At 38.4% G+C, this 24,783-nt stretch overlaps 1 protein-coding gene across 1 annotated transcript in view; it reads right to left on the bottom strand.

The window, feature by feature from the left end:
* Window positions 1-370: 370 nt before the first annotated feature.
* LOC101896480 (kelch-like protein 17) overlaps window positions 371-24,783 on the bottom strand; it is a 91,525-nt gene continuing 67,112 nt past the window's right edge. Inside the window, exons 3-7 of the mRNA XM_005188902.3 lie at window positions 21,484-21,667; window positions 5,050-5,146; window positions 4,540-4,776; window positions 4,362-4,468; window positions 371-2,823 (exon numbers count right to left, since the gene is read on the bottom strand). Of these exons, the coding sequence (XP_005188959.3) occupies window positions 1,621-2,823; window positions 4,362-4,468; window positions 4,540-4,776; window positions 5,050-5,146; window positions 21,484-21,667 (1,828 nt within the window). The 3' untranslated portion in view covers window positions 371-1,620. The remainder of the gene's footprint in view (window positions 2,824-4,361; window positions 4,469-4,539; window positions 4,777-5,049; window positions 5,147-21,483; window positions 21,668-24,783) is intronic.

Below are 24,783 nucleotides of genomic sequence, written 5' to 3'. Positions count from 1 at the left end.
TATTGAAATTGGTTATAATCGGCTATGATTTGGATATATGATTTTGTACACCAAATGCAACATTTATTTTAGAACACAATCTCAAATTAATTTGTAGTTCCTATCCCATAAGTGTCATTTTTAAATATCGATACAGAGCTCACATACATGTTGCATAAAGTTACAGGGAGAATAAACGTAGGACCAAATCGGTCTGCATATCCTATTTTTTATTATAGTATGCATTTCATGGTCATATTTTGCATTCTAAAACAATGCAATGTTTTCGCATGCAGCTTAGAAATACCCCTCTCGATACCATTAATTAATGAAACAACGTTTTTATTGAACTTTTGAAACACTTTTTTTATTAGAAATATGAATAAATTATGAATGTGTTTTTTTATTTTCATTTCTTAATACCATAGAGAATATGGCAAATCTTTTCAGATTTGCTTTTATATTTATTTATTTTGTTTATTTGTAAGTTATGAATAATTTTCCTTTTTGATGTTTTGATAAGTTATCAATAGTTGTGTTTTTTTTGTTTTTGTAATTTTTCATTAAACATTTTATAAAAAAATTGTTCATAAGAGCAAAAAAATTTATGCTATTCTCAATATTTCATAAAAAAGATGTAAGTGGGCTTGTTGTTTTAGGTTAGGTTAAGTTTAGTTTTGGTTAGGTTAGGTTCGACTCTATTATAAATTCATATTTGTTTTAGTGAATTCCTTTATGAAATCCAATCAATACTTATGATTATTATATATGTATATTTAGAACACCTTGTATAGCTTGTGCAAGGCATTTATTAATTTGGTCTTTTGTTTATTTCTTAAGAGTAATTTAAATCAATTCCACAATACAAAAAAAGTTCTAGTATGTCCAGCTACAGGCTTCTTCGATCCATAGATTAAAGTGTAAGTGTTCAGATAGGTTTTCTTTTGTATATTTTAATTCCCTAATAAGATACCAGTATTTTAAACGTTTCCTTTCTTTCTTTTGCTCTCTTGCGGGATCTGTTTTTTAGAGAAGAGTTTGATTTTGTTTTAGGGCCTTGGCCCTCTTGTACCACCTACAGCAAAAGGGAAGGTAAATCGAAGGAGCAGGAGGCGAAGAACTGGGTAGTAAGAAGGCAGTGAATTCGTTGGGCATATGTCAAAACTGTAGGTCGAACGCCTTATCTTATCTGTAGTACAAGTATCAGGCAGTTGATGGTTTGCCGCTGCCATCTTCGCTGTTGGGCCGCTCAGTGCGAGGGCTAGGCTCCGGGGCTGGGTTGCGATCACGGTGCCGCCTCAAGGTGGATGTCGATGATGATGGCGCCGAGGTGCTTAGAGTATAGGTTGGTGGCAAGACTACATTTAATAGATCCCCCGAAAGCATGCTACGTCCGCTCACTGCTCGGCCAGGCAAGATTGGATTGTTGGTGGTGGTGACACTGTTCGAAGATGTCGATGCCAGAGAAGACAATGTTGAAGTCACAGAATTTGATGATGTGGCAGCAGCAACAGATGCCGTTGCTGATGTAGTCATGCCGTTAGTGGCAGTGGGTGAGGAACTTTTCGAAAGAGTTCCCGTCGCCGTGCCATTAGCGGCAGCTGCATTAGCAAACGATTCAGCAATGGAGCTCAGTGCGGGTCATAAATTTGTAGTCTGTACTAGCCCCCTTTCCAAATGGAAGCAATCCAAGACGGCTGCACCCACCGAACTACGTCGAGCCACCATCGAATTAACAATGGTCCACTTGTTCAAACGTATATCATAACGTTCCACGGAATTCAACGAAGAAGAGCCATCATTACCGCCCAAGGCGTATAGGGCACCATCTACTTCCACAACTTCATGGGTGGACCGACGTGAATGCATGGCGGCTACGGGTTCCCAGCAGTTGCGTCGCAAATTGAACCTCTCACCACTGGACATACACATGGTGCCATCATTACCTCCAATACAATAAAGGTAACCATCTGCCGAGGCCACACCACAACTGCTTCGTCTAGCCGTCATACTCGGCACCGGATACCAGCGTCCAACTCTTGGATCAAAACGTTCCACACTCGACTGATAATTGGTGGAATCGAAACCACCCAGTGAATAGATACAATTATCCAAAACAGCCAGGCGACAATAACGGCGTCGTGTATTCATGGCCGGACAAGAACTCCAAATCGAAGTCAACGGGTCATAACGTTCTGTGCTACTCAAGCACGAAGCTCCATCATAGCCACCGCATACATATAGCAAACCATCAAATGAGCAAATACCCAAGCAAGAGCGTTTGGTACCCATGGGTGTAATGTAGGTCCATTTGTTGGTCAATGGACTGTAACACTCCGCGGTGGCCAGATCATTGACACCATCATAACCACCCACCACGTATAGACTTTTATGCAGCGCGGTCACACCCGATCGGGAACGACGCCACAACATTGGGGCAATGGTTGACCAGGCATTTGTCCGTGGATTATAAACCTCACATTCATTGTGTATGGCAAAGAGACTGCCACCACCAACAGCAAATACATAGGGCTTCATACCGTCCGGTCTTCGTTCATGGGTCCTCTGGCTGCCCATAAGACTTCTTTGTTCGGGCAAGAGATGATATTTCATTGCCTCCAACAGCAACTCCTTACATTGTGAATCTTCACGGATCAGCGGTTCCGTCTCCACGCAAGTCATCAAAAAGTCACGGCTTACAAGAGGTAAACGCACATGACTCATCAATTCAGCAATGTGATTTTGACGCTCATCCAAATCGTGCTTGACCCAATTCAACACGGCATGGAACACTTTCTCCTCGGAGGATATATTCAGCAAATTGTTTGATATTAAATCTTTGACCTGCAGGAGAAAGAGAGGGAGAGAAGAAGAAAATAAAATTTAGAAAAATTTAAATAGATCTGACAAACTCTGGGAGTCGAAGATAACTCTTTCAATTTGATTAGAATTTTGTTAGAGTATTCAAGGAGGTATTCTGGCATTTGTGTCTGAACTAATATTCATCGAAATCCATATTATTTGAGCTAATACTACGCTTTTAGGCATAATAAACGTGAAATCGGATGAAGATATATATATTTGGGAGCTATACCCAAATCTGAACTGAGCAGAGGTATTTCTATGCTGTATGTGATAGCAGGGATCAAATATAGTTGTTGTGAAGACCATTTTGCGGGTCTGAGGGACTTAAATACAAAATCGGATAAAACATGCATATTGGACATATAGCTATATCTTAACCGATTTTCTTCAAATTTGATAGACTTACTTCCAGGCTTAATTCGTTTGTATTTGCCAAAATCCATTCAATTTGGGGTTATATTAACCATTTGGTGCACAATAAATTTGAAATCGGATAAAGATATATATGGGAGCTATATCCAAATCTAAACCGATCTCGATAAAATTTGGCAAATGTATTTCTAATCTGTGCATATCGCGGCTATGGAGAAGAAATTGGACAAATCGGATGGACAATATGTATGGGGGCTATGCACAAACCGATTTCCACAAAATTTGAGATACTTGCTTATAGGCTCAATTTGATCGTATGTTATAAATTCCATACTATTTGGACTAATATTACAAATTTGGAGGACAATAATAGGTAAATCGGACGAAGCTATATATGTGTATGGGAGCTATATCTAATTGGGCCAACCACGTTATTTGTATAAAATTTAATCCCGATCGGGCAATAAGTGCGACCTATACATTGCTTAAAAAAATACATGGATAGACGGACATGCATAAATCGACTCAGAATGTGATTCTATGCAGATCATTGAAATGAACTATGGGTCTCTCTCGCTTGCTTCTCTGTGTTACAAACAAATGCACAAAGGCAAAATACCCTGACCACAGTGTGGTGTAGGGTATAACGAGTGGACAATCAACTTTATATAAAACTTACAACCTTAGATCACTCCCGCTCGAGGGTGCGTTTTAATTGGGAGTAAGAACGAGCAAATCTCAACTAGGTAGTTATTCAATGGATTTCTCACTATAACACTTTCAAGTCACATTTTAAATATACCCCATACTCAATATTTTCCAATTATCATGGCAAATGTTAGATTCAATGCAGTCAAAAGCTCCTATCTTCTTAACAAACTCCCAGCCCTTAGCACGCTCTCAGGCAGCTCAAGCTCCCAGCTCAATGCTCTTAGCCAGCTTCCACTAACCGATCTCCTCCCCACAGCAAACAAATACAAATCATAGTCACACACCCGAACCAACAACCATCCGATTGTCCTGTCTCTTTAAATTTTAATTCTTCGTTAACTATTTGTTAAAGATTTAAGTTCAATTTGTATATATTGAACTACGAAAATGTTGAAATCCAATCTCCGTCTCTTTCCAAGACACCCGAAACTTACCTCTTCAAATGGCAGTAATAAAAATTCCTCTGTTCCAACGACCTGTTGGAAATTTTGTAATGCATATTTATGCGATCTGGTGTGCAGCTCCTTGCACGAATGGGCATCTGTAATGAGAAAGTTATGAAATCTCCTTCCAATACATGTTATTCATCTTCAGTTTCCACCCCCAACTTACCGGCAAAACTACGAATACCCAAACAGTTCGAAGGATGTAACTGACGTAACAAAAATTTACAGCAGGCTTCCCTAACCGAATGCATTTGCAGCAGACTCGATGCAGGCAATAGGACCTGAACATTTTGTTCGGTTATGGTAATCTCTCCCGTATAAATGTAATCGATTAAATGTTTGAGGGCAGTTACATCAATGTCATGCAGACGTACAATACCCTGTGTACGTTCCAGCATATCATCTGTAAAGGACATATAGAAGGCGGGAAGAAACAAAAAAGATGGGAGGAGGGTAAATTCAGAGCATGAAATATTATGGTAGTCAATTTTAAGAGCATTAAAGGAGTGTTTGTCTGGCTGGCGGAGACTTGATAAGAATGTAATATTTCACATACTGGCAAATAGCCCCACATACACATACAAATATACATATATGTGTTCATATGTGTAATTCCCATTTGTGTCTCAAAAACGTAGGTATATTTTTGCATTTAGGGATTTGCTCCGTTACTTACCATTGAACATGGCATAGAAATAGGGGGAGACTGAGGCTAAAACCACTTTGTGGGCATGTAAGGTTTCACCGCCAACTTCCAAAGTAACATCGCATAACTATAGACAGCAAAAGCAAGCGTGGTGGCAGCAGACAGTTGAAATTCCGTAAGACAACGAGTCGGCGAGTAGATGTGTGTGTTGGTGTTTTGATAGGATATCACCAAATGATGTTTTGGGATTTTGCATTAAAAGAAAAAGAAAGAAAAAATGAATGTGTGAAAATCTTTAACGTTTTTGTGAAGAGGTTTAAATGTTTTTACCGTGGATCAAGTCATATTTTTTTACTTCTAAATAAGATATATTTTCTCATATGGAACAATTTTCAAGATTTCTTTGGTAAGGATTAAGTAGTAGTCGTAAGTAGTATAAATTTTCATCTGAATAATTACATTTGGCTTTTGTAAATCATTATGAGCAACCGGTGCGTATAGCTACTGATCTAATTTATTATGTAGAATTTATTTTATACTTATCGCCATTAGGATGGGAAATATAGAACTATGAGGCTACCCTAATGTTACAAATATCGGTATTTAAATTTTCGTTCACTCAAATTTGTTCAACCAGTTAAAAACCTATTAAATCTATGGTTAACAGTAATATTGAGATACACGAAGTTTGAAATCGCTGACATGTTTTACATGTTAAACAATTAAAATAACTCTAAGTTCGACCGGGACGAACTTTGAATACCCTCCACCATTTGGAACGAATTTGGCAATTCTCAAAAACAATAAAATCCGTTAAAAATCTGCTAAAATCTTATAAATACCGAATGTAGCTATTATATTATGGTCTATATGAAGACATGAACCTGCGTAGGTAACATTTGTTATAAGCCATTACAATATTCAAATGCGAATCTTAAACAAGTAAAAAAACATTAAGTTCGGCCGGGCCGAATTTTTAATACCCTCCACCTTAGGGTAATGGAAACACTAGAACCAATTATGACCCACAAATACCAATTTTTAGACATATTCGTGGGAAAATGTGGCAAAAATCATCAAAATACCGAATATCGGGAGATACCGCTATATAGGGCTATACAAAATCGTGCACCTATACAAACAATATTTCCCCAACGGAGCAAAAATTCATTATGACCAACAAATTCCAATTTTTAGACAAATCAGTGATAAAATATAACAAAAACCATCAAAATACCGAATATCGGAAGATACCGTTATATGGAGGCTATACCAAATCGTGAACCTATACATACAATGTTTCGGCGCACGAACTAGGACCCAATATGACCTACAAATACCAATTTTCAGACAAATCCGTGAAAAAAAAGTGGCAAAGATCATCAAAATTCCGAATATCGGGATGTACCGTTATATTGGGGCTTTACCAAAGCGTGGACCTATGCATACAATGTTTCGCCGCACGAACTAGGACCCATTTTGACCTACAAATATCAATTTTCAGACAAATCCGTGAAAAAGTGTGGCAAAAATCATCAAAATACCGAATATCGGTATGTACTGTTATATGTGGACTATACCAAAACGTGGACCAATATATCTCATTTTCAATACCAACCATCCCATTATTCTGCTAACAGACAGACGGACATCGTTAAATCATCTTAGAATTTTATGCTGATTATGAATATATATACATTATGGGGTCTACGACGAATATTAAGAGATGTTACAAACGGAATGACAAAGTTAACATACCCTCCTTTCCAAGGTGGAGGGTATAAAAATCGGTTATAATGTCGATAAAATCAAAATACCGAATATCGGGAGGTACCGTTATAATGGGGGCTATACGAAGACGTGGACTTGCTTAGACAATTTTCTGTCTTAGGCTGTAGCATCCATTATGAACTTCAAATACCAAATCGCTAAATCAACATAGAACTTTACGCTGATCAAGAATTTATATACTTTATGGAGTCTAAATGGTGTTACAAACGAAATGACAAACTTAATATACCCTACATATTATGGGGGAGGGTATAAAAATAGTAGATTCTTGCAAGTTATGGAACAGAGGAAAGGTTATAATTAGTCAAAAAGTTGTCAGTTTGTGGGGAAGGTACCAGAAGAAGTGAACCGATATATTCCATTTTCGAACCAGATGTTGCTTTGGTAGAAATAAGAGAATTCTATTTTGCATTTTATGATCGTTTTTGGTTACTTAAAATGTTGACCCTTTGCGCGGTATGACCAGAAGGAGTTGACCGATATTTACCATCTACCCAACAGATCCTCAGTTGATAAAAATATTGAGATGTGCCGAGTTTGAAGGGAATCTGATGCTCATTTAACGTTTTACGAGCTACCAAAAGAAGTGGACCCAAATATTCTATCTTCTCAACCGATCTTGCATTGATAGAAATATTGAGATGTGCCGAGTTTGAAGGGAATCTGATGCTCATTTTGCGTTTTACGAACTCCATGGCTATTCAAAATCTAGTTTTGGCGGTGGTTCTAAATGGAGTAGACCGATATATCCCACCTTCTCAACAAATCTTGTATTAATAAAAATATTTAGATGTGTCGGCTTTGAAAGGAACCTTATGGTAATTTCGAGTTCTACGAGCTTCGTGGCTATTGACCCCGTGTGGGGGAGGTACCAGAAAGAGTTGACCAATAAGTTGATAGAAATATTGAGATGTGTGAAATTTTAAGACAATCGGACTTTTATTTCACATGTCATAAGATTTAGAATTATTCCTTTGTGGAGGAGGTACTTGATGGAGTGGGCAATATTGTCCATTTTCTCACCTGACCTAGCCCTAACAAAAATAATGGGATTTGCCAAGTTTGCACAAAATCGAATGATCTTTCCTCTTTCTGAAAATGTTGACCTTTTGAAGGTGTGGACCGATGTTGTCCATCTCCGAACTCGATTTGACAATAATATTACGATGTACCAAGTTTTGAACAAATCGGACACTTCCTTCGAGAGTTATCGTGGGCACCAGCCCGACAAACGAACGTTGAAATGGATTTGTTATTACTAAAAAACACTATATCTCGTACCTTTTGCTATTTTGTGATCGAATACAGCTAAAATCTTGACTTTTGTATGTGTATGTGCTTAGTATAACAACTGAACTTACTGGTACTAGATTCGGTAATATTTGGTTTTAGTTGAAAAGGTTGATCTAATATTGGGTATCTGCTGGTGGGTAGGGATTTAGATAGAGAGTTGGGTTTCGAAATGCGTTCAGTAAGCGTAGGAAAGGTACTAAATTTTGTATTGCATGAACGAATAGTGCTTGAAATCGGAAATTTGGCATTAGGATCACTGTTTGAGTGTAGGGTTCATATTTGAAGGTGGTTTTGAGAATACGTACCAAAAAGTACTGAATGGTACTATATACGGTACTTGGGTAAATACGTACTAAAAAGTACGAAAATTACTAAATTAATTATTAACTTTGGTATTTGGGGAAGAAATAGAGCTGGAAGTCTGAAATTTGGAGTGGGAGTCTTTCAGATAAACAAACTAAAGGGGTTTTCGAAATTCTAACAATGCGTGTACCAAAGACACCAAAATTGGTACCAATTGGAATTATGTAAAAGGAGAATTGTAAAATCTCAAAATTTAATTCTTGGAACTGAAGAAATTGGGAATGAAAAGTACCAAGTAGTACTATATTTGGTACAATTTGGTATTGAGGGAACATACAGTGCTTGAAATCTGAAAGTAGGTATTATGGTCGCTGTTCATATGTAGCCTGGAAATATGGAAGTGGTTTCGGAAATGTGTACTATAATTGTACGAAATGTGCTAAGTGATACTAAATTGAGTTTCGGGTGAATCGATAGAGCTGGACTACCGAAATTTCATATCTTTCAAGATATGGAAGCGGTTTTGCAAATGGGTAGTTAAATTATACGAAAAGTACTAAATGTTAATTAATTTGGTATTGAGTGAATGTATAGAGCTGGTTTTGCAAATGCGTCCTATAATTGTTGAAAAAGTGCTATATGGTACTAATTTTGGTTATCTGTTGATGAGATGGAGAGATGTAGATTATTTTGGATATACGTACTTAATGTTACTAAATTTGGTATTGGATGGAGGGATAGAGCTGAAATTTTTAAATTTGATATTGAGGTCACTGTTGGTTTCTAGGGTTTACATATGCAGACGTTGAAATAGTTTAGAACAGAAAAATTGGATGTGAGATCATTGTGCAATGGTTTTACTAATATCCTCCTCGGCAAACTTAACAAATTGTGCGTAACACGAACTCTTGGAAAGAATCTAAAATTTTAAGGTGCACATTTCGCTGACGAAGTAGCTGGTACTTGCTAGTAAAAATATCAAAAGTTAAAAAATACAATGGAAAAACACAAAAAATATTTTTTAGTTTCAATAAATGTCGTTGAAATGATAATGGAGTGGACTAGAAGTATGGCGGAAGTAAATTCTAGGAAATTTCGTAGATGTAGTTCATTTCCAAGTAGTCGAAGTTCGTCCATTTAAATAGGGTCACAAACACGCTCCACAATCACCCCACTCCGCGTGAAGATTGTGTAAGTAGACCCATAGTTGAGAAATCTGTTGAATAGCCGTGAAGTGAAAGAAATAGACGGCTTTTACACATGAGCAAAATGATATCCGCACTAGGTCTACGGTGAAATAATTTTTTGTTAGCAAAGTTCTTAACTCAGTGATCGGCAGTACTTTGGGAGGTCTGAACTAGCGCCAATTCCACAAGGTGTTACTGTTGCAATGTTGGTGTTGTATACACAGTCATCAAAAGCCCCATTTTATGGATAGGTATCATCCAGACGTAAGTTCGTAGGAGACCAATATTTGTGATTTGTTCTGGTACCTCATATATGTTGGATGATTTATTCAAATATAAAAAAAGCCAAACGAATATATACTTCAAGCACTCCATTGAAGGTACAAACGTTCTTGCCGAACATTTATTCTTATTGCATAAAACCTTACCATATGTATCCTTGTATCCTTTCAAAATATGTGTTCTAAAAAATCACCAAACTTTATTGAGCGCCATGACATTGTACATATTCTGTTTTATTGAAGTTTCTATCTGATTTTTGGTTGCATGTGCAAAACATCACTGCGTATACGTGCTGTCAATACGTATACGCACCATTAACTCTCCTAATTACCGAAGAGCTTAGTTAATTATTGTAATCAGACATCTTATTACAGTTATTCGAATTTTCACCTATAACAATTCAGTTTAACAGCTGTTTCATGTTACCAACAAAATCCTAATGAGATTTCTTTTAATTTTCTTCTTCGTCTTCTTTAATCACCTGCAGCACTGAGCTATATTACATTTCCATTAACTTATAGTCTCTGCAATGCAAATGCCAATTACACGTCTTAATGAACGATTATTTGGCATTAAGGCAAGTCGACAAGAAATTTTCTCAAATTTAGTCTCAGATATTCCCACTGTTCCCATTGGACGAGAGAAAAACAAAATAATCCATAGGCATAGAAAAACGTTCTGGGCTTCGAAGTGTGTTTGACTTCTACATGACCCTAAAGCAATAGCAAGACATGCAACCATAAATAATTTGTCAACCTCTTTCCATGGAAGATTTGCTGAGCAAAGTGTCACTTTAAAGAGTATGAGTATGGGGTTCGTGTACCCAGAATGTGGGTGGTTGTGTGTCTCAAAATCCTACACATGAAAACGGAACGAAGTTTTCTAATAGAATTATGTTTGGAATGTGTGTGCGCCGGTTGGCTGGCTGGCAGATTTGGAAGTTGCCTCCTCTATGTAGGCAAGTTAGGTGATAGGTGTTAAAAATAACATGACAAGTTTCGACACCAACCGTATCGTCCATTTATCCATCCAGCCATGTTCACAACAATGTATGTGCCAGCCGGCACAGAAATGTGAATTACCCTCGAGTATATGAGACAACAACCCAAGGCATGAGGAAGAACGAACAAGTCAATAAACTCAAAGTACATATGTGCACAGATATGTGTATTTCCCCGCCGTTGACAGTTTGTAACCTTTTCCAGTGGAAATTAGAAGAAATGGGGAAGTGGTCTCCATTGAATTTAATACGAAAATTGAAAAACGTAAACAACAACAAAATAAAAAACAAAACACATTCGCGCCTTCATGTCTGGCACGTATTGAATGAAACGACATGACAACGATATATGACTGGGAAACGTTGATGAGGTAGGTTCTATATACGCACACGATGAGCTTTAAATAACGATTTGAACAAACATACAGTAATTTCTGTCGATGTGGGAAATTTTTGATTTCGATTGCAATTTTTCGCCTGAAGTGAGGGTAGCACAGGTGGTTCTAAACAGTTTTTAGGGACCTTTATCAATGTAGACTTTTTTCGTTACTTTTTTAGGGATCTATTACAAATAATTTTTTTTTAAATACTGGATAGCCCAAAATATCAAATTTCAACTGATTCAGTAAGAAATTGAGGCAGCAACATTGAAAATATGGAAAATTATGAGTCATGGATATTTTAAAAAATATTTTCAATAACATTTTTTGCTTTTGAAATATGTCAGAACCTTGGTGAGTCCAAGAAACTTGGATTTGTTTAATTGCTTTAAATATTTTTAAAAGCTTTTGGAGTCCAACCAACGGGAAGTTTATACCCTACAACACTATGTGTTGGGGGTATTATAAGTTTGATTGGGCCAAAAATTATGTAACACCTCGAAATATTGGTTTCCCACATAGGAAAGTATATATGGATCTTCCTAGCTCGCCGAGCTGAGTCGATCTAGCTATGTATGTCCGTCCGTCCGTCTGTCCGTCTGTCCATGTTAATTTGTAATCACTCTACAAGTCGCAATTATGGCCCGATCTTCACGAAATTTAGAATGTAGGTGGGGCTTGGACCACAATAAAACCCTATTGCTTTTGGAGATGATTGCCAAATGTTTAGGGGTTGAAATGGACCAAATACTGAAAAAATTTCGAATTTTGCAGTAGCTATACAGGTCGCAATTATAGAACAATGGACGCGAAATTTCGCATGTAGATAGAGTTTAGGGCGGGGAAGAAGCCTACCAGTTTGGGTGATCATCGGATAATATTTAGCGGGTAAAATAGACCATATCTTTTTTGTTGAAAAAATTCAAAAATTTTCATTAAACCGCGAATATTTTAAATCCCAGCGAAATCACAAAGCGATCACAAGGTAACTTCTGACCTTTACATTGATGTTATTATCCAACAAATCGGATATATAGCAAAATATGTGCGATATATATGTCTATCAAAGGAGATATGCTTGAAAGATCTCTTATATGTCGAGAACGGCTGAACTGATTTCGACAGTTCTCATTAATTCAGAATGGCCTCTTGGCAGGAAAGAAACAACGTCTAAAAAATCGCATAAAATATCTCTCTAAAGATGAAAATATTGATTTTGTAAAATTTTCTCATATTTTTTCAATTTTGTCATATTTTCATTTTGAATTAAACATTTGGTAATATTTCTACAGCTAACAAAACTAAGTAGTTAGGATATCAGGATACCATATACAGATCGCATTTATGACCCGATCCTTACGAAATTTTGCATGGGGATAAGATGAGGGTCAGAATAGAAGCCTACTCTTTTTGGAGATGATCGCCATATATTTAGGGGTTGAAATGGACCAAAAAACTGCAAAATTGTCAGCAGGTCGTAATTGTCGCCCGATCCTCACGCACATTTGAATGGGGGTTACCGGACATTGCAAAAGCCAAGCAGTTTTGGATGGCCATCCAAAAATATTCAATATGCGAAATAGTTTGCCAACTTTTGTAGACAAAATACGAAAAGGTCCATTCCAGTGATTTTTTGGAGAATTCACAAATACAGGAAAGACGCACTTCTGACTATTACGTTAACGCTGATTTCGTTGAAGAATATAGTCAAATGTCTGTATCTCATATAGATGCGTTTCAGTCAAAAACCAATAATAAATGTTAATCTTTTGCCACGTCTGAGGGATTATAGGTCTTTGGGAAATATTGGTTCCAGATCTAGGAAGACCATTTACATGCAACATCTACAAATAAATTGGAAATGAGCAAATTAGTTTAAGTTGCTATTATTCGAAAATTAGAGAACGAAACATGATGGTTTTATTTTATTATTTGTCACAATATCTTGTGGAATTCTTTCGAGTATCTCGCCTATATAAACTGTATCGTTTATTTTAGTGTTGTAGGGTATTCAACGGTCGGCCCCGCTCGACTGTAGCCTTTGCTTACTTGTTTTAAAAATATTTCCAACATTTTATTCTATCCTTTCCCACTGGTAAACATTACCATCGTTCTCCACTAATAAACATACGTTGATTTATAAAAACAATAATAATGGGATTAAGCCTAACTATTTTGCAACAACAAAAAATATTTTCTTATTCATTTAAAAAAAAAAAAATAAATTTTTTGCTTTTAACCTACGTTGCTTCCGGCCGATCATCGGAAGCATAGCTGGTTGCTACCGGACGCGTCCACAGGTTGCAGATAGTGGAACGCCCAATAGATATATTGGGCAGCTGCGAATTAAATAAGCAGTCCGAGTGCCCATGATCCCTGGTTCGACGAGGCGAACAACTGGCGCCTCGAATTATCCAGTGATCGGTGTTGGTCTACCGAGGAATAAGACCCCCTAACGCTGGGGTGTTACGTAAACCGTGCCCATCAGCGTTCCTCGGTTTGCAGTCAGGGTACCGACTGTATTCGAACGGTTGCTTCAGTGATACCTGGGCGCCTCAGTGAGTAACAGGCTTAGTTGCCAAGTCCTTGCCATGGTAGGGAGGCTATGCCATGATGGACCTCGTCTCCTCCAAGTCCGACCTTTCATATGGAGAACAATAATAACAACAAAAACAAAACCCCAACTTCCACCAACGACACCATTGCTTCCAAAGAAGCACCGACCAAGGACCGGCCACAGGACATGATTTCAAACTCGGGAGGGGACGACATACTGAGCTACAGTGACGTCATCCATGACAACATCCAGCGACATAGCGAACAGTTGTCCGCCCTCCTGGAGAAGACAAAAACGCTAAGGCTCAGTCAGGAGAGTACTCCTTCTGGCTTTGGAGATGATTCACCACTTTCGGATGAGGAACTGGACATCACGGTCATTTCCTCGTCTCAAAGTGGTAAGTCATCTGAACAAGCCACCAAGAACACTCCCAGCGAGACTTGCGCGGAGTCCAAAACCCAGGAGGGAATAACGTCGGTCACTTCCGATGCCACCAGTCTCGATCGGCAAGACGCCATCATTGTAGGCACTGGCGGGGATCCTGCCGGAAACCCTACCTCTCGTGATGGCGCCGACCCAAAAGAGGTGAAAGCAAAGCGGGGATATAAAAGGTCGGTAAATTACTGCAAAAAATTTATCGGCAAAGACCCCGCACAGATAACGGAGAGAGAGAGGATTCTGATAAAGATGAACCTCAAGGTAATTGCTAAGTTCGAACGGAACCACCCGCACTTACCGAGTTGTTCTCTAAACCAGAATCTTCTACCTCTCCTACAATCTGCTATCAGCAGTAGGGTAAACCAATCTGTGGTTCAACCCTCTGCTGAGGGCCCTGCGGAGGTCAGCAATTCCATCGCCACCAACAAGACCACCACGGCCGATACCTCCTCACGCCCAGCGTTGAAAAGGGGTCGGTCTACGGAAGAACCACATCCTGAGGCCAAGAAGGCATCTAAGGGCCCGGCTTCTCAGCCTTTGCCAACTCCGTCCGCTAGCAAGCCGGTCGCGACTAAACCTCCCCCACCAGCCCCGTCAAGCTCTAAGCCTGATAAGGTTCACAAGGGAGAGGTCAAGTCACAAACGGCAGGCCAAACAGGACGGAAGAGGAAATACTCGCAAACTATCTACCCGGATAATCTTCGGGTAGCAATCATCGACAAGGCTGAACCGGAAGGTAAAATCAGGGACAGTCGATGGTTGCTATTCGAAGATCGTCTGAGAGAGCTTGTCTTCACGGGAGAGGGTGACCCACGAAGTATGCAGTTCGGCAGTGCAACCCTTTACAAAGGCGTGAAAGTAATGTGCTGCGAGAACCAGGAATCTAAGGATTACCTGGTCACCGCAGTATCTGGCTTTCGCGATCTCTGGCAGGGATGCGATCTGGCGGCTGTATCCTTGAAGGACATCCCCTGCCGTAAAGTATTGACAGCTTGGGTGCCACCACCATCCGTGGATCCGGCACGCATCCTGACGATACTGGGCAAGCAAAACCCCAACCTCAAGACGGACAACTGGCGTCTTGTCAGTTCAAACACTGAGGGAGGGGGCCTGGTCATCAAGGTATTTATGGATACGGACGGCCAGGAATACCTTCAAGCTCGTGGGGGAAAAACTGCATTTCGGCGCTGGATGGATCCGCTTCCGTCTAACGCCGTTGTATTAGGTGGAAGAAAACAGCAGCTACTTAGCATCATGCAGATTAATCTGCATCACTGCAAAGCAGCTGCTCTCCCTCTCGAAAGCTGAAGTAGACATAGCTCTGGTTCAGGAACCCTATATATACAATAATAGGGAAACTGGACTAGGGAGTGGGCAGTATGTCTCTTATGCGGTCTCCAATGGTGATAAGGTAAGGACGTGTATTGTTGCCAAAAAGAGTTTAAATCTTATCTTCCTTAGCAACAACAGTGGAGGAGACGTTACGGTAGCGAGATTGGAGTCTAAATCCGGAAGGGTTCACTTTTTCATATCTCTATATCTACCGTACGAGCGACCTGACCCACCTGGACATGAAGTAGAGGAGCTGCTCGAAGATCTGGCTGACAAAGGGCATCTAATAATTGGTTGTGATGCCAACGCACACCACTTCCAATGGGGTAGCAACGATACCAACGTCAGAGGTGAGTCGATTTTTGATTTTATCTTAAAATATAACCTCAAAATTTGTAATAGGGGCAATGACGCAACATTTCAGATCAAAGACAGGGCAGAGGTCATTGACCTCACCCTAACTAACAATGATGAATCCCTAATACAAGACTGGAAAGTATCTCCTGAGTGCTCGTTTTCAGATCACCGGAAGATAGTTTTCAAAGTCTTAGTAGATGGTATTCCTCAAAAACCACATAGGAATCCAAGAAAGGCACATTGGGACAAATTTACGAAGCTGGCTATACCCAGGCTTCACTGTTTCGACAACATGGTCTCGATATAGACAACTCCGTAAATGCGATAACGAGTGCTTTGATTGATTGCTATGAAAAAGTCTGTCCGCTAACCTACCCAGGGAAGAAATGTCAACCAGTTTGGTGGTCAAAGCATTTAGCCAACTTAAGGAGGGATAGTAGACGACTGTACAATAGGGCCAACAAGACCAAACTACGTACTGACTGGGATGCCTATAAGGCATCCTTTAACAAGTACAACAGTGAGATCAAGAAGGCCAAGCGCACATCTTGGGTATGTTTCACGGAGTCTATTGAAAGTGTCAACGACGCCTCCAGATTTCGTAAAGTCCTTTCGAAGGATCCTAAATCCATAGGAAGTATAAAACGAACTGACGGCACATGGACTGACTCTGGACTAGAGACTCTTAACCTGCTAGCCAACACACACTTCCCAGGCTGTATCGACGCTGCAAGCAATCGGCAAACCGATCAAGTGCATCGTGATCATACGACTAGTGAACAAAACTTGGCTAACAGAATAGTAAGCATACCCAAAATCAAATGGGCGATAGATACATTCAAGCCTTTTAAATCTCCAGGACCAGACGGTATTATTCCCGCTATGATACAGCGTGTCTCAGTGTCATTATCCCCAATACTGGGGGAGATTTTCAAAGCTTGTCTGTGTCTATCCTACATTCCTGAAGCTTGGAGAGAAGTCACAGTTACTTATATCCCCAAAGCGGGGAAACCGAGTCACTCACTTCCCAAGGACTATAGACCAATAAGTCTATCATCCTTTCTACTGAAGACTTTGGAAAGGCTGATAGACATAGAGATCAGATCTCTAGTACCCAAGACCGTCATCAGCAATGCTCAACATGCCTATATGAAAGGTAAGTCTGTTGAAACAGCGCAACATGATGTTGTAGGGTTTATAGAGAAGAACATGAATGTTTCCTTATTCACCTTGGCTGCCTTCCTCGATATTGAGGGAGCCTTTAACAATGTCACGCTAGAATCCATTCATGATTCCTTATCAAAACTTAAAATACCTCAACTCCTCATAGACTGGATTGATACCATGCTTAGCAGCAGAATTATCAACTCGAGCATTGGGGAAATATACATCAGGAAATCGGTCACGAGGGGCACTCCGCAAGGGGGTGTCCTATCACCATTACTTTGGCTTTTGGTCATCAACAATATAATTATGGATCTAGAGGTAACAGGAACGAAAGTAGTCGCATACGCTGATGACGTCGTCCTGTTAATCGCCGGGAAATTCGTGCAAACAATCTCGGATCTAATGCAAGGAGCTCTAGTCACCCTATCACGGTGGGCGCGTCGCAATGGACTAGGCGTGAACCCATCAAAGACAGAGCTCGTCCTTTTCACTAAGAGACGTAAATACCCTACATTTACACCACCGAAACTAGATGGAGTCAGATTAAACCTTTCGCTAGAAGCCAAATACCTTGGCACTATCCTTGACCACCGACTAAGTTGGAAGAGGAACACCGAGGAACGAGCTAAGAGAGGCTTAGTTGCACTCTATTCCTGCAAGAATTCTATAGGCAAAAGCTGGGGCCTCAAACCGCACATCATCAAATGGATGTATGAGTCAATCGTTCGCCCCATTCTAACCTATGGAGCTCTAGTATGGTGGCATTCTCTGAAGAAGTTAACTTATCTACGACATATTAACAAAGTTCAACGAGCCGCATCCTTATTAATAACGGGTGCCTTCAGGAGCACGCCTCAATCAGCACTGGATACTCTACTGGGTCTAGGCCCACTGAATTTATATGTGGAGGAACAGGCATCCAGGGGTGCTCTTCGACTCAGAGAACTAGGTGAATGGCACAGTCAACCCTTTGGACATTCCGCGATTCTAAGGCGTGTAAGGAATGTGGGAGAGACAGACTTTGCAAGTGACTATATTTCACCACGACTAAGCTTCCACCCACCTGACATACACATACCTGACAGAGACACCTGGGCTCAAAACAACCCACCTTTCCGCGGCATAGCTGTCTATACTGACGGTTCAAAGATGGAGTGTGGAACGGGAGCTGGTGTCTTCTGTGATACTCTTAACGTTCGTGAATCCTACAAGCTTGGAAACAACTGTAGCGTTTTTCAGGCGGAAATCACTGCAGTCAAAAAGGCCATTGACCTGCTGGTCATGAGGAACATTGAAGTCAGTAGTCCGGTGACTATATATGTCGATAGTCAAGCGGCACTGAAGGCCTTGAGTTCCTTTACAATCAAGTCTAGGGCTGTTTTGAACTGCAGGGAAGCCTTGGAAAATACTGGATTATCCATCAAGCTCTGTTGGGTTCCTGGACACTTTAACATCCCAGGTAACGAGACTGCAGACGAACTGGCCAGATTATGATCCGAATGAACTACAATTCAAGTAGACAACTCGGTTAAACCACCACTGTGCCATTTCCTGCAGGTTATTCACAAACACTACTCTGAGAAGATCCAACAAAAATGGCTGGATGTAATTGGTTGTAACATCCCCAAACGAATCTGGCCCACGCTCTCGGAGAAGAGAACAAGGTCGCTGATGTCATTGTCAAAACCTGACTTAAAACTCGTGGTGGGCATCATCACAGGTCACTGTAAGGTGAGGGCTATGACATCGAAATGGGATAGCGACGGACGGACGACGGTAGGATCTGTCAAGATGAAGAAGAAATCGAGACAATCGAACACTTACTCTGCCACTGCCCAGCACTTATTAATGTGAGGCATAGGCTAATGGGAGAATTAGTGTCACATGACTTGTCATCTTTTTCTAACACTGACCCAGTAGTAATACTTCAACTAGCCAGAAGACTCAAATGGCTTAAGACGACACGGCAAACTCTTCAGACGTAGATTCTCACTCTACTACACTATCCCTTATCTTCACTTTCTCTATCAATCACTTTTTCCTCTATCTCTCAAAACTCTTTTCTAGGATGAACACAATGGACCTATAGGTCTCCGAGTGGAGCGGTTGCCATATGGCAATCGCGCGTCCTTTAACCTAACCTAACCTAACCTACGTAGATCTTAAAAACCATTTCAAAGCCTCAACAATGCTCAATAAACGTGGATTTTTTAACAATATTTTTAAAGCCTTTCCGATTTCTTTTATATATTTCAAAGCCTTCTTGAGTCGACTTTTACAAAACCTTATTTTTAATTATATTTCCCTAAATACATATTTTCAAACATGATTTTTTTAAAAAGTATATATATCCAAGCTGATTTTTTTTAATATTTTCAATGCCGGATTTTTTAAGAATATTTTCAAAAACGAAATTTTAAACATATTTTCGTACGTGAATTAAACTATTTTCAAAGTGGATGCTTTAATAATATTTTAAGAATTTTTAGAATATTTTCAGAAGTGGACTTTTAAGTATATTTGGATTTTTTAAGAATATTTTCAAACGTAAGTTTGTAAGAGTATTTTAAAATGTGAATTTTTAAAGATTATTTTCAAACATGGGGTTTTGAGAATATTTTCAAACTTTTTTTTTCAAAAAGTTTTAACTATAGTTTTTTTTATTATTATTTAATTTGTTTATACATAGATTAAAATTAGATTTTATTTTCAATATTTTCACCAAATGATAGATTTTTTAAACCCTTTTTTGAAACATTAATTTTTAAAAATATTTTCAAATGTAGTTTTTTTAAATATTTTATTTTTTTTAAATTTTGCATACATCGATTTTTATGAGTATTTTCAAAGCGTTGATTTTTTAAAGTATTTTTATACCCTTCACCTTAGAAGCAGGATATATTAAATTTGACATTCCGTTTGTAACACCTCTGAATATTTGTCGTAATTGTGATCAGCCCATATTTCTAAGTGGATTTATTAAAATGTCCGTCATTCGAAATCGAGATACAGTCTAACGTATTATTATTTACTTTGTTTGGTATTGAAATTGGAGATAATCGGTCAAAATTTAAATATAGCTCCCATATATATTTTCGTCCGATTTGCATTTTATTGTGCACCAAACGTGTAATATCAGCCTGAATTGTATGGAATTTTGCATATACACCCAAATTAGGCCTGAAAATAAGTATGCCAAATTTGATCGAAATCGGTTCAGATATAGCTATAGCTCCCATATATATTGTTCATCCGATTTGTTATTTTTATCCTCCGCAGCCGTAATATGCACTCTATAACAACAATATTTGGGGAAATATATCAAATATAGCTCAGAAATACATTTGCTAAATATTATCGAGATCGGTCCAGATTTGGATATAGCTCCAATATATAACTTCGTCCAATTTAACTTTTATTGTGCACCAAACGTCTAATATTTGTCTAAATGGGATGGAGTTTTGCACTTACGACCGAATTGAGTCTAGAAGCTAGTACGTCAAATTTGGTGAAGATCGGTTCAGATATAGCTGTAGCTTCCATATATATTGTTCATCCGATTTGTTATATTTGTTACCCAAAACCGTAGTATGCACTCCGTAACAACGATATTCTGGGAAATATATGAAATACAGCTCAGAAATATCTTTGCCAAATTTTATCGATATCGGTTCAGATTTGGATATAGCACTCATATATATCTTTATCCGATTTCAAATTAATGGTGCACCAAATGGGCAATACAATTCCGAATTTAAAAGAAACAAATGCTTCGGCATATTTAGTCCTTTGAACTTTAAATTATAATTATAATCATAGCGTGTATGATTAAATTATCCCATAAAAACTTTTAATTGTTATGTGGAGCTCTACTAAATTAGCAAAGTGGTTTACTAATATTTTAATATTGCAGCTAATGCCTTTAAAGAGTATGGTCAAGATCTTTTAGGGCCTTTCAAACCACCACTTTTTTTTACTATTTTCCCCAAAGCCTAATTGAGTCCTATTGTTGCAAATTTTTTAAAAATATTTTCACGGTCCGACTTCTAAGAGTTAATGAAATAAGACAAATTGCAACATTTTTCTTTTATTTCTGTGCCTTGGAAATCTTGTAAGAATACATTCAAGGCCTTGCTGAGATGCAACAACATCACATTATCATCCGCGTTTACTGTATGTGTTGAAAATGTATTAGCATTTTCTTTTTTAGATAGAAATTAAAATCATCTGCTGTCTTTGTTGTAGGAAAATTAATTTATAATGTCTTCTTTGTTTGTTCTTATTCGTTGATTCCTTCTGTCTTTCATTGGCAAGGACATTAAATATAATTTAGAAAATAATTGTATTTTATTGCCTTCGTTGTGTTATTAACATTACCTGAGCATTTGTACGCATTTGATTAATCGCTGCAAACGATGCCACACAATGTCCTGGATTTTGATGATGTGCCTGTGGTAGAACTTCCTCATTTGGTCCCGGTGGGCTAAGATCACTCGGCGTCTGTGTTGAATTGTTGCTGGTGGTGGTGACATCTTCACTGTTGGCAGTGTTGTCGGTGGAACTGCAAATGATGAAAAAAGGAAAATAATAAAAAAAATTGAAATCCGCAAAGCTTTTCCCAAGGAATCAAGAAAATAAATGAATGCCAAGATATTAACAAAGTCCCGCAAGGATAATAAGTAAAATGAATTGCTTAGAGGAATATTGGAAAAAGAGATAAAGGGAAGGAAGGCTAAAATTAACTTTTGCCTGAGAATAAAAAAAATTAAAATTATTTAAGGTTACGTTTGTACTTCCATATTGAACTTAAGTTGTCTTAATCTCGTCCAAAGTCTTTCATAACAAATATTTTATGAAGAATCTTTAAAGTTCAAAAATGTTCTCATTCCGGAGCCGACAATGTATTCCCACAACCATAAAAAAGTACTTGACAACATTGTTGCTGTAGCTCTATTGCTATATCCATGTCACGGTGACCATTAGTGCGAGTCATTAAACCAAAATGTTCTGAATTTCTGGTGTAACATGTCAATGTCTTAGCCATAAACTAATGCCGAACGTTGTTGATACAAATTAACATTGATGGATGTCATAAATTTTTATGTGCACTCTAAGGCCAACCTCACCCTTAGACTACAAGATATTTGAACACAAGGGTGTTAAGTTACAACAATGTTGCTTTACTATTTATCCGGGGTTTTTTGATTCTGCAAATATCGTTGAGCAGCAGCATATCGCAAAATCAATTGGTATCCATTTTATTTGAACGAAATGTCCTCGCCAGCAATTAACCTCAATTCACTTGTTTTAGCAATACAATCCGAATTACATTTGTTCGGTTATCGGCTATACACACCACAATCCTGTAGAACAATGCTCTGACTATCAAAGTCCCCAAATGGCAATCGTTGATTGTTGGAAAATGACTCGTTGTCGGTGGTGAGCCATGAAAATCACAACAACCACCATAGCCAGTAAAATTTTGGACCAGAGTTGCTGATTTGGGGAAATGCTCGAAAAGTTGGATGCTTTTTATGAATGAAGGGCAATGGTGAGTTTTATATATTCTTAAGACCCCAATGGGCACTACAAACGTGGATTTACTATTATTATTATTTTTTTTTAATATTTCTCCATGTTTAAATAGCATTATTTTTGTGGTCCTAATGGACACTGCATGCGAGGTTTTGTCCAGAATATGAAGCATGGGTTTACTAGCAAGTGTCCGCCAAATCGTCAGCGAAAAGTCCACCTTAAAATTTTAGATTCGTTCCACCAGTTCATTTTAGTACTCAAAATTCATAATTGGTACATTATTTTTTGAATAAAATTTCCGAACAAAACTTCATACTTTCAACTTTTCATAGAAAGTGATAATCGAAAAATATTTACTTTCGAGAGGCATACTAGTTAAATTCTTGCACAATGTTTCCACATCCAATTTCTCTGGGCAAAACTTTTTCCACATCTTTTCATAAAAAAAAAAAATTGGCCACCGCCATATCTAAGTCCTAGAAACCACCAGAGACCTAGGTATCAAAATTCAGGAATCATTGACTCAACGACAAATTTTATTACTAAATAGTACTTTTCGTACAATCATAGTGGCCTCCATATCAATGTCAGAATTCCAGTTCTGTCCTTACACCCAATTCCAAATTACCATGCCATGCATGTCCAATTTACCATATTTTTCGTACAGTTAAACCATGCATGTCCAAACCCACTTTCTTCTTTCCACCCTAGACACCAATAGTGACCTCTGTACCAAATGGCGCATTTCGATCATTTTGTACTTTTCGTACTTTCAAATTACGCACTTCCACAATCAGCCCTTCTCTCAACCACAGATACAAAAAGTGATATCCATATCAAATTTCAGGGTTCCAGTACTTTTACTTTCCCCAATATCTATTTCAGATACCAGCAGAAACCTCCATATAAAATTTGAGGATTCCAGCCCTAATTCTTCACCTTATACCAAATTTAGTACCATTGAGTACAAATATAGGACGCTTTTTTAAAACAATCGTAATATCTCAACATATTTCCAAGCCATTGCCAAATCTGAAACACAACTACCATCAGTAATATAAATATCAAATTTCAAAATTTTATCTCTATCCCTTCACCCAATACAAAAACAAGTAAAAAAGCTGTAAGTTCGACCGGACCGAACTTTTAATACCCTCCAACATTTGGTACAAATTTGACAATTTCAAAAAAATAAATAAATAAAAAAATAAATAAAATCCGTTAAAAATTTGTACGGTATATGGCGGCTATACGAAGACGTGGACCTACATGGCCCATTTTCTGTTTTATGCTGCAGCATCTATTACGAACTTCAAATGCCAACTTTGAAACGATTCTGGTAAATAATGTCGCTAAAATCATCAAAATACCGAATATCGGGGGGTACCGTTATATAGGGGCTATACGAAGACGTGGACCTACACAGATTATTTTCTGTCTTAGGCTGAAGTATCCATTACGAACTTCAAATGCTAAATTTGAAACAATTCCGGTGAATAATGTCGCTAAAATCATCAAAATACCGAATATCGGGAGGTACCGTTATTTGGGGGGCTATATGATAACTTGGACCCATTTACGAACTTAACCTGCCTACTGGCAAAATATACATGTGTGCAAAATTTTAGCCTCCTATCTCAATTTGTTCGAAAGATAGCGTGATTACAACAGACGGACGGACAGACAGACGGACATGGCTAAATCGACTTAGAATTTTACGCTGATCGAGAATATATATACTTTGTTGGGTCTGACATGAGTATTTCGAGGAGTTACAAACGGAATGACAAAATTAATATACCCTCCATAGTATGGTGGAGGGTTTAAAAAAGTACTATTCAATACTTTTCGTGCAACTATAGCATACATTTCTGAAACCAACTCTATACATCCAGGATACACATGAACAGCAAACCTAATACTAAATTTCAGATTTCAAGAACTATCTGCTCGCCCGATACCAAATTGTTCCAAATACAAAACATTTCCAATTCCATTCCTTTCCTTTGGTACATCTGTCCTGCACTCCATCAGTGACTCTCCAAATTTTAGAATTCTAGCTCATTTTTTGTACCCCTTTCGTGTGAATTTTCTTACCACACGCGCCAAGACTTACCCGTGCGACTTACCAAGACTTACCCG

Source organism: Musca domestica, unplaced genomic scaffold, assembly GCF_030504385.1.
Source record: "Musca domestica strain aabys unplaced genomic scaffold, Musca_domestica.polishedcontigs.V.1.1 17, whole genome shotgun sequence".
In the NCBI taxonomy this organism is placed as follows: domain Eukaryota; kingdom Metazoa; phylum Arthropoda; class Insecta; order Diptera; family Muscidae; genus Musca; species Musca domestica.
This window is presented reverse-complemented; position numbering and strand designations above follow the sequence as displayed.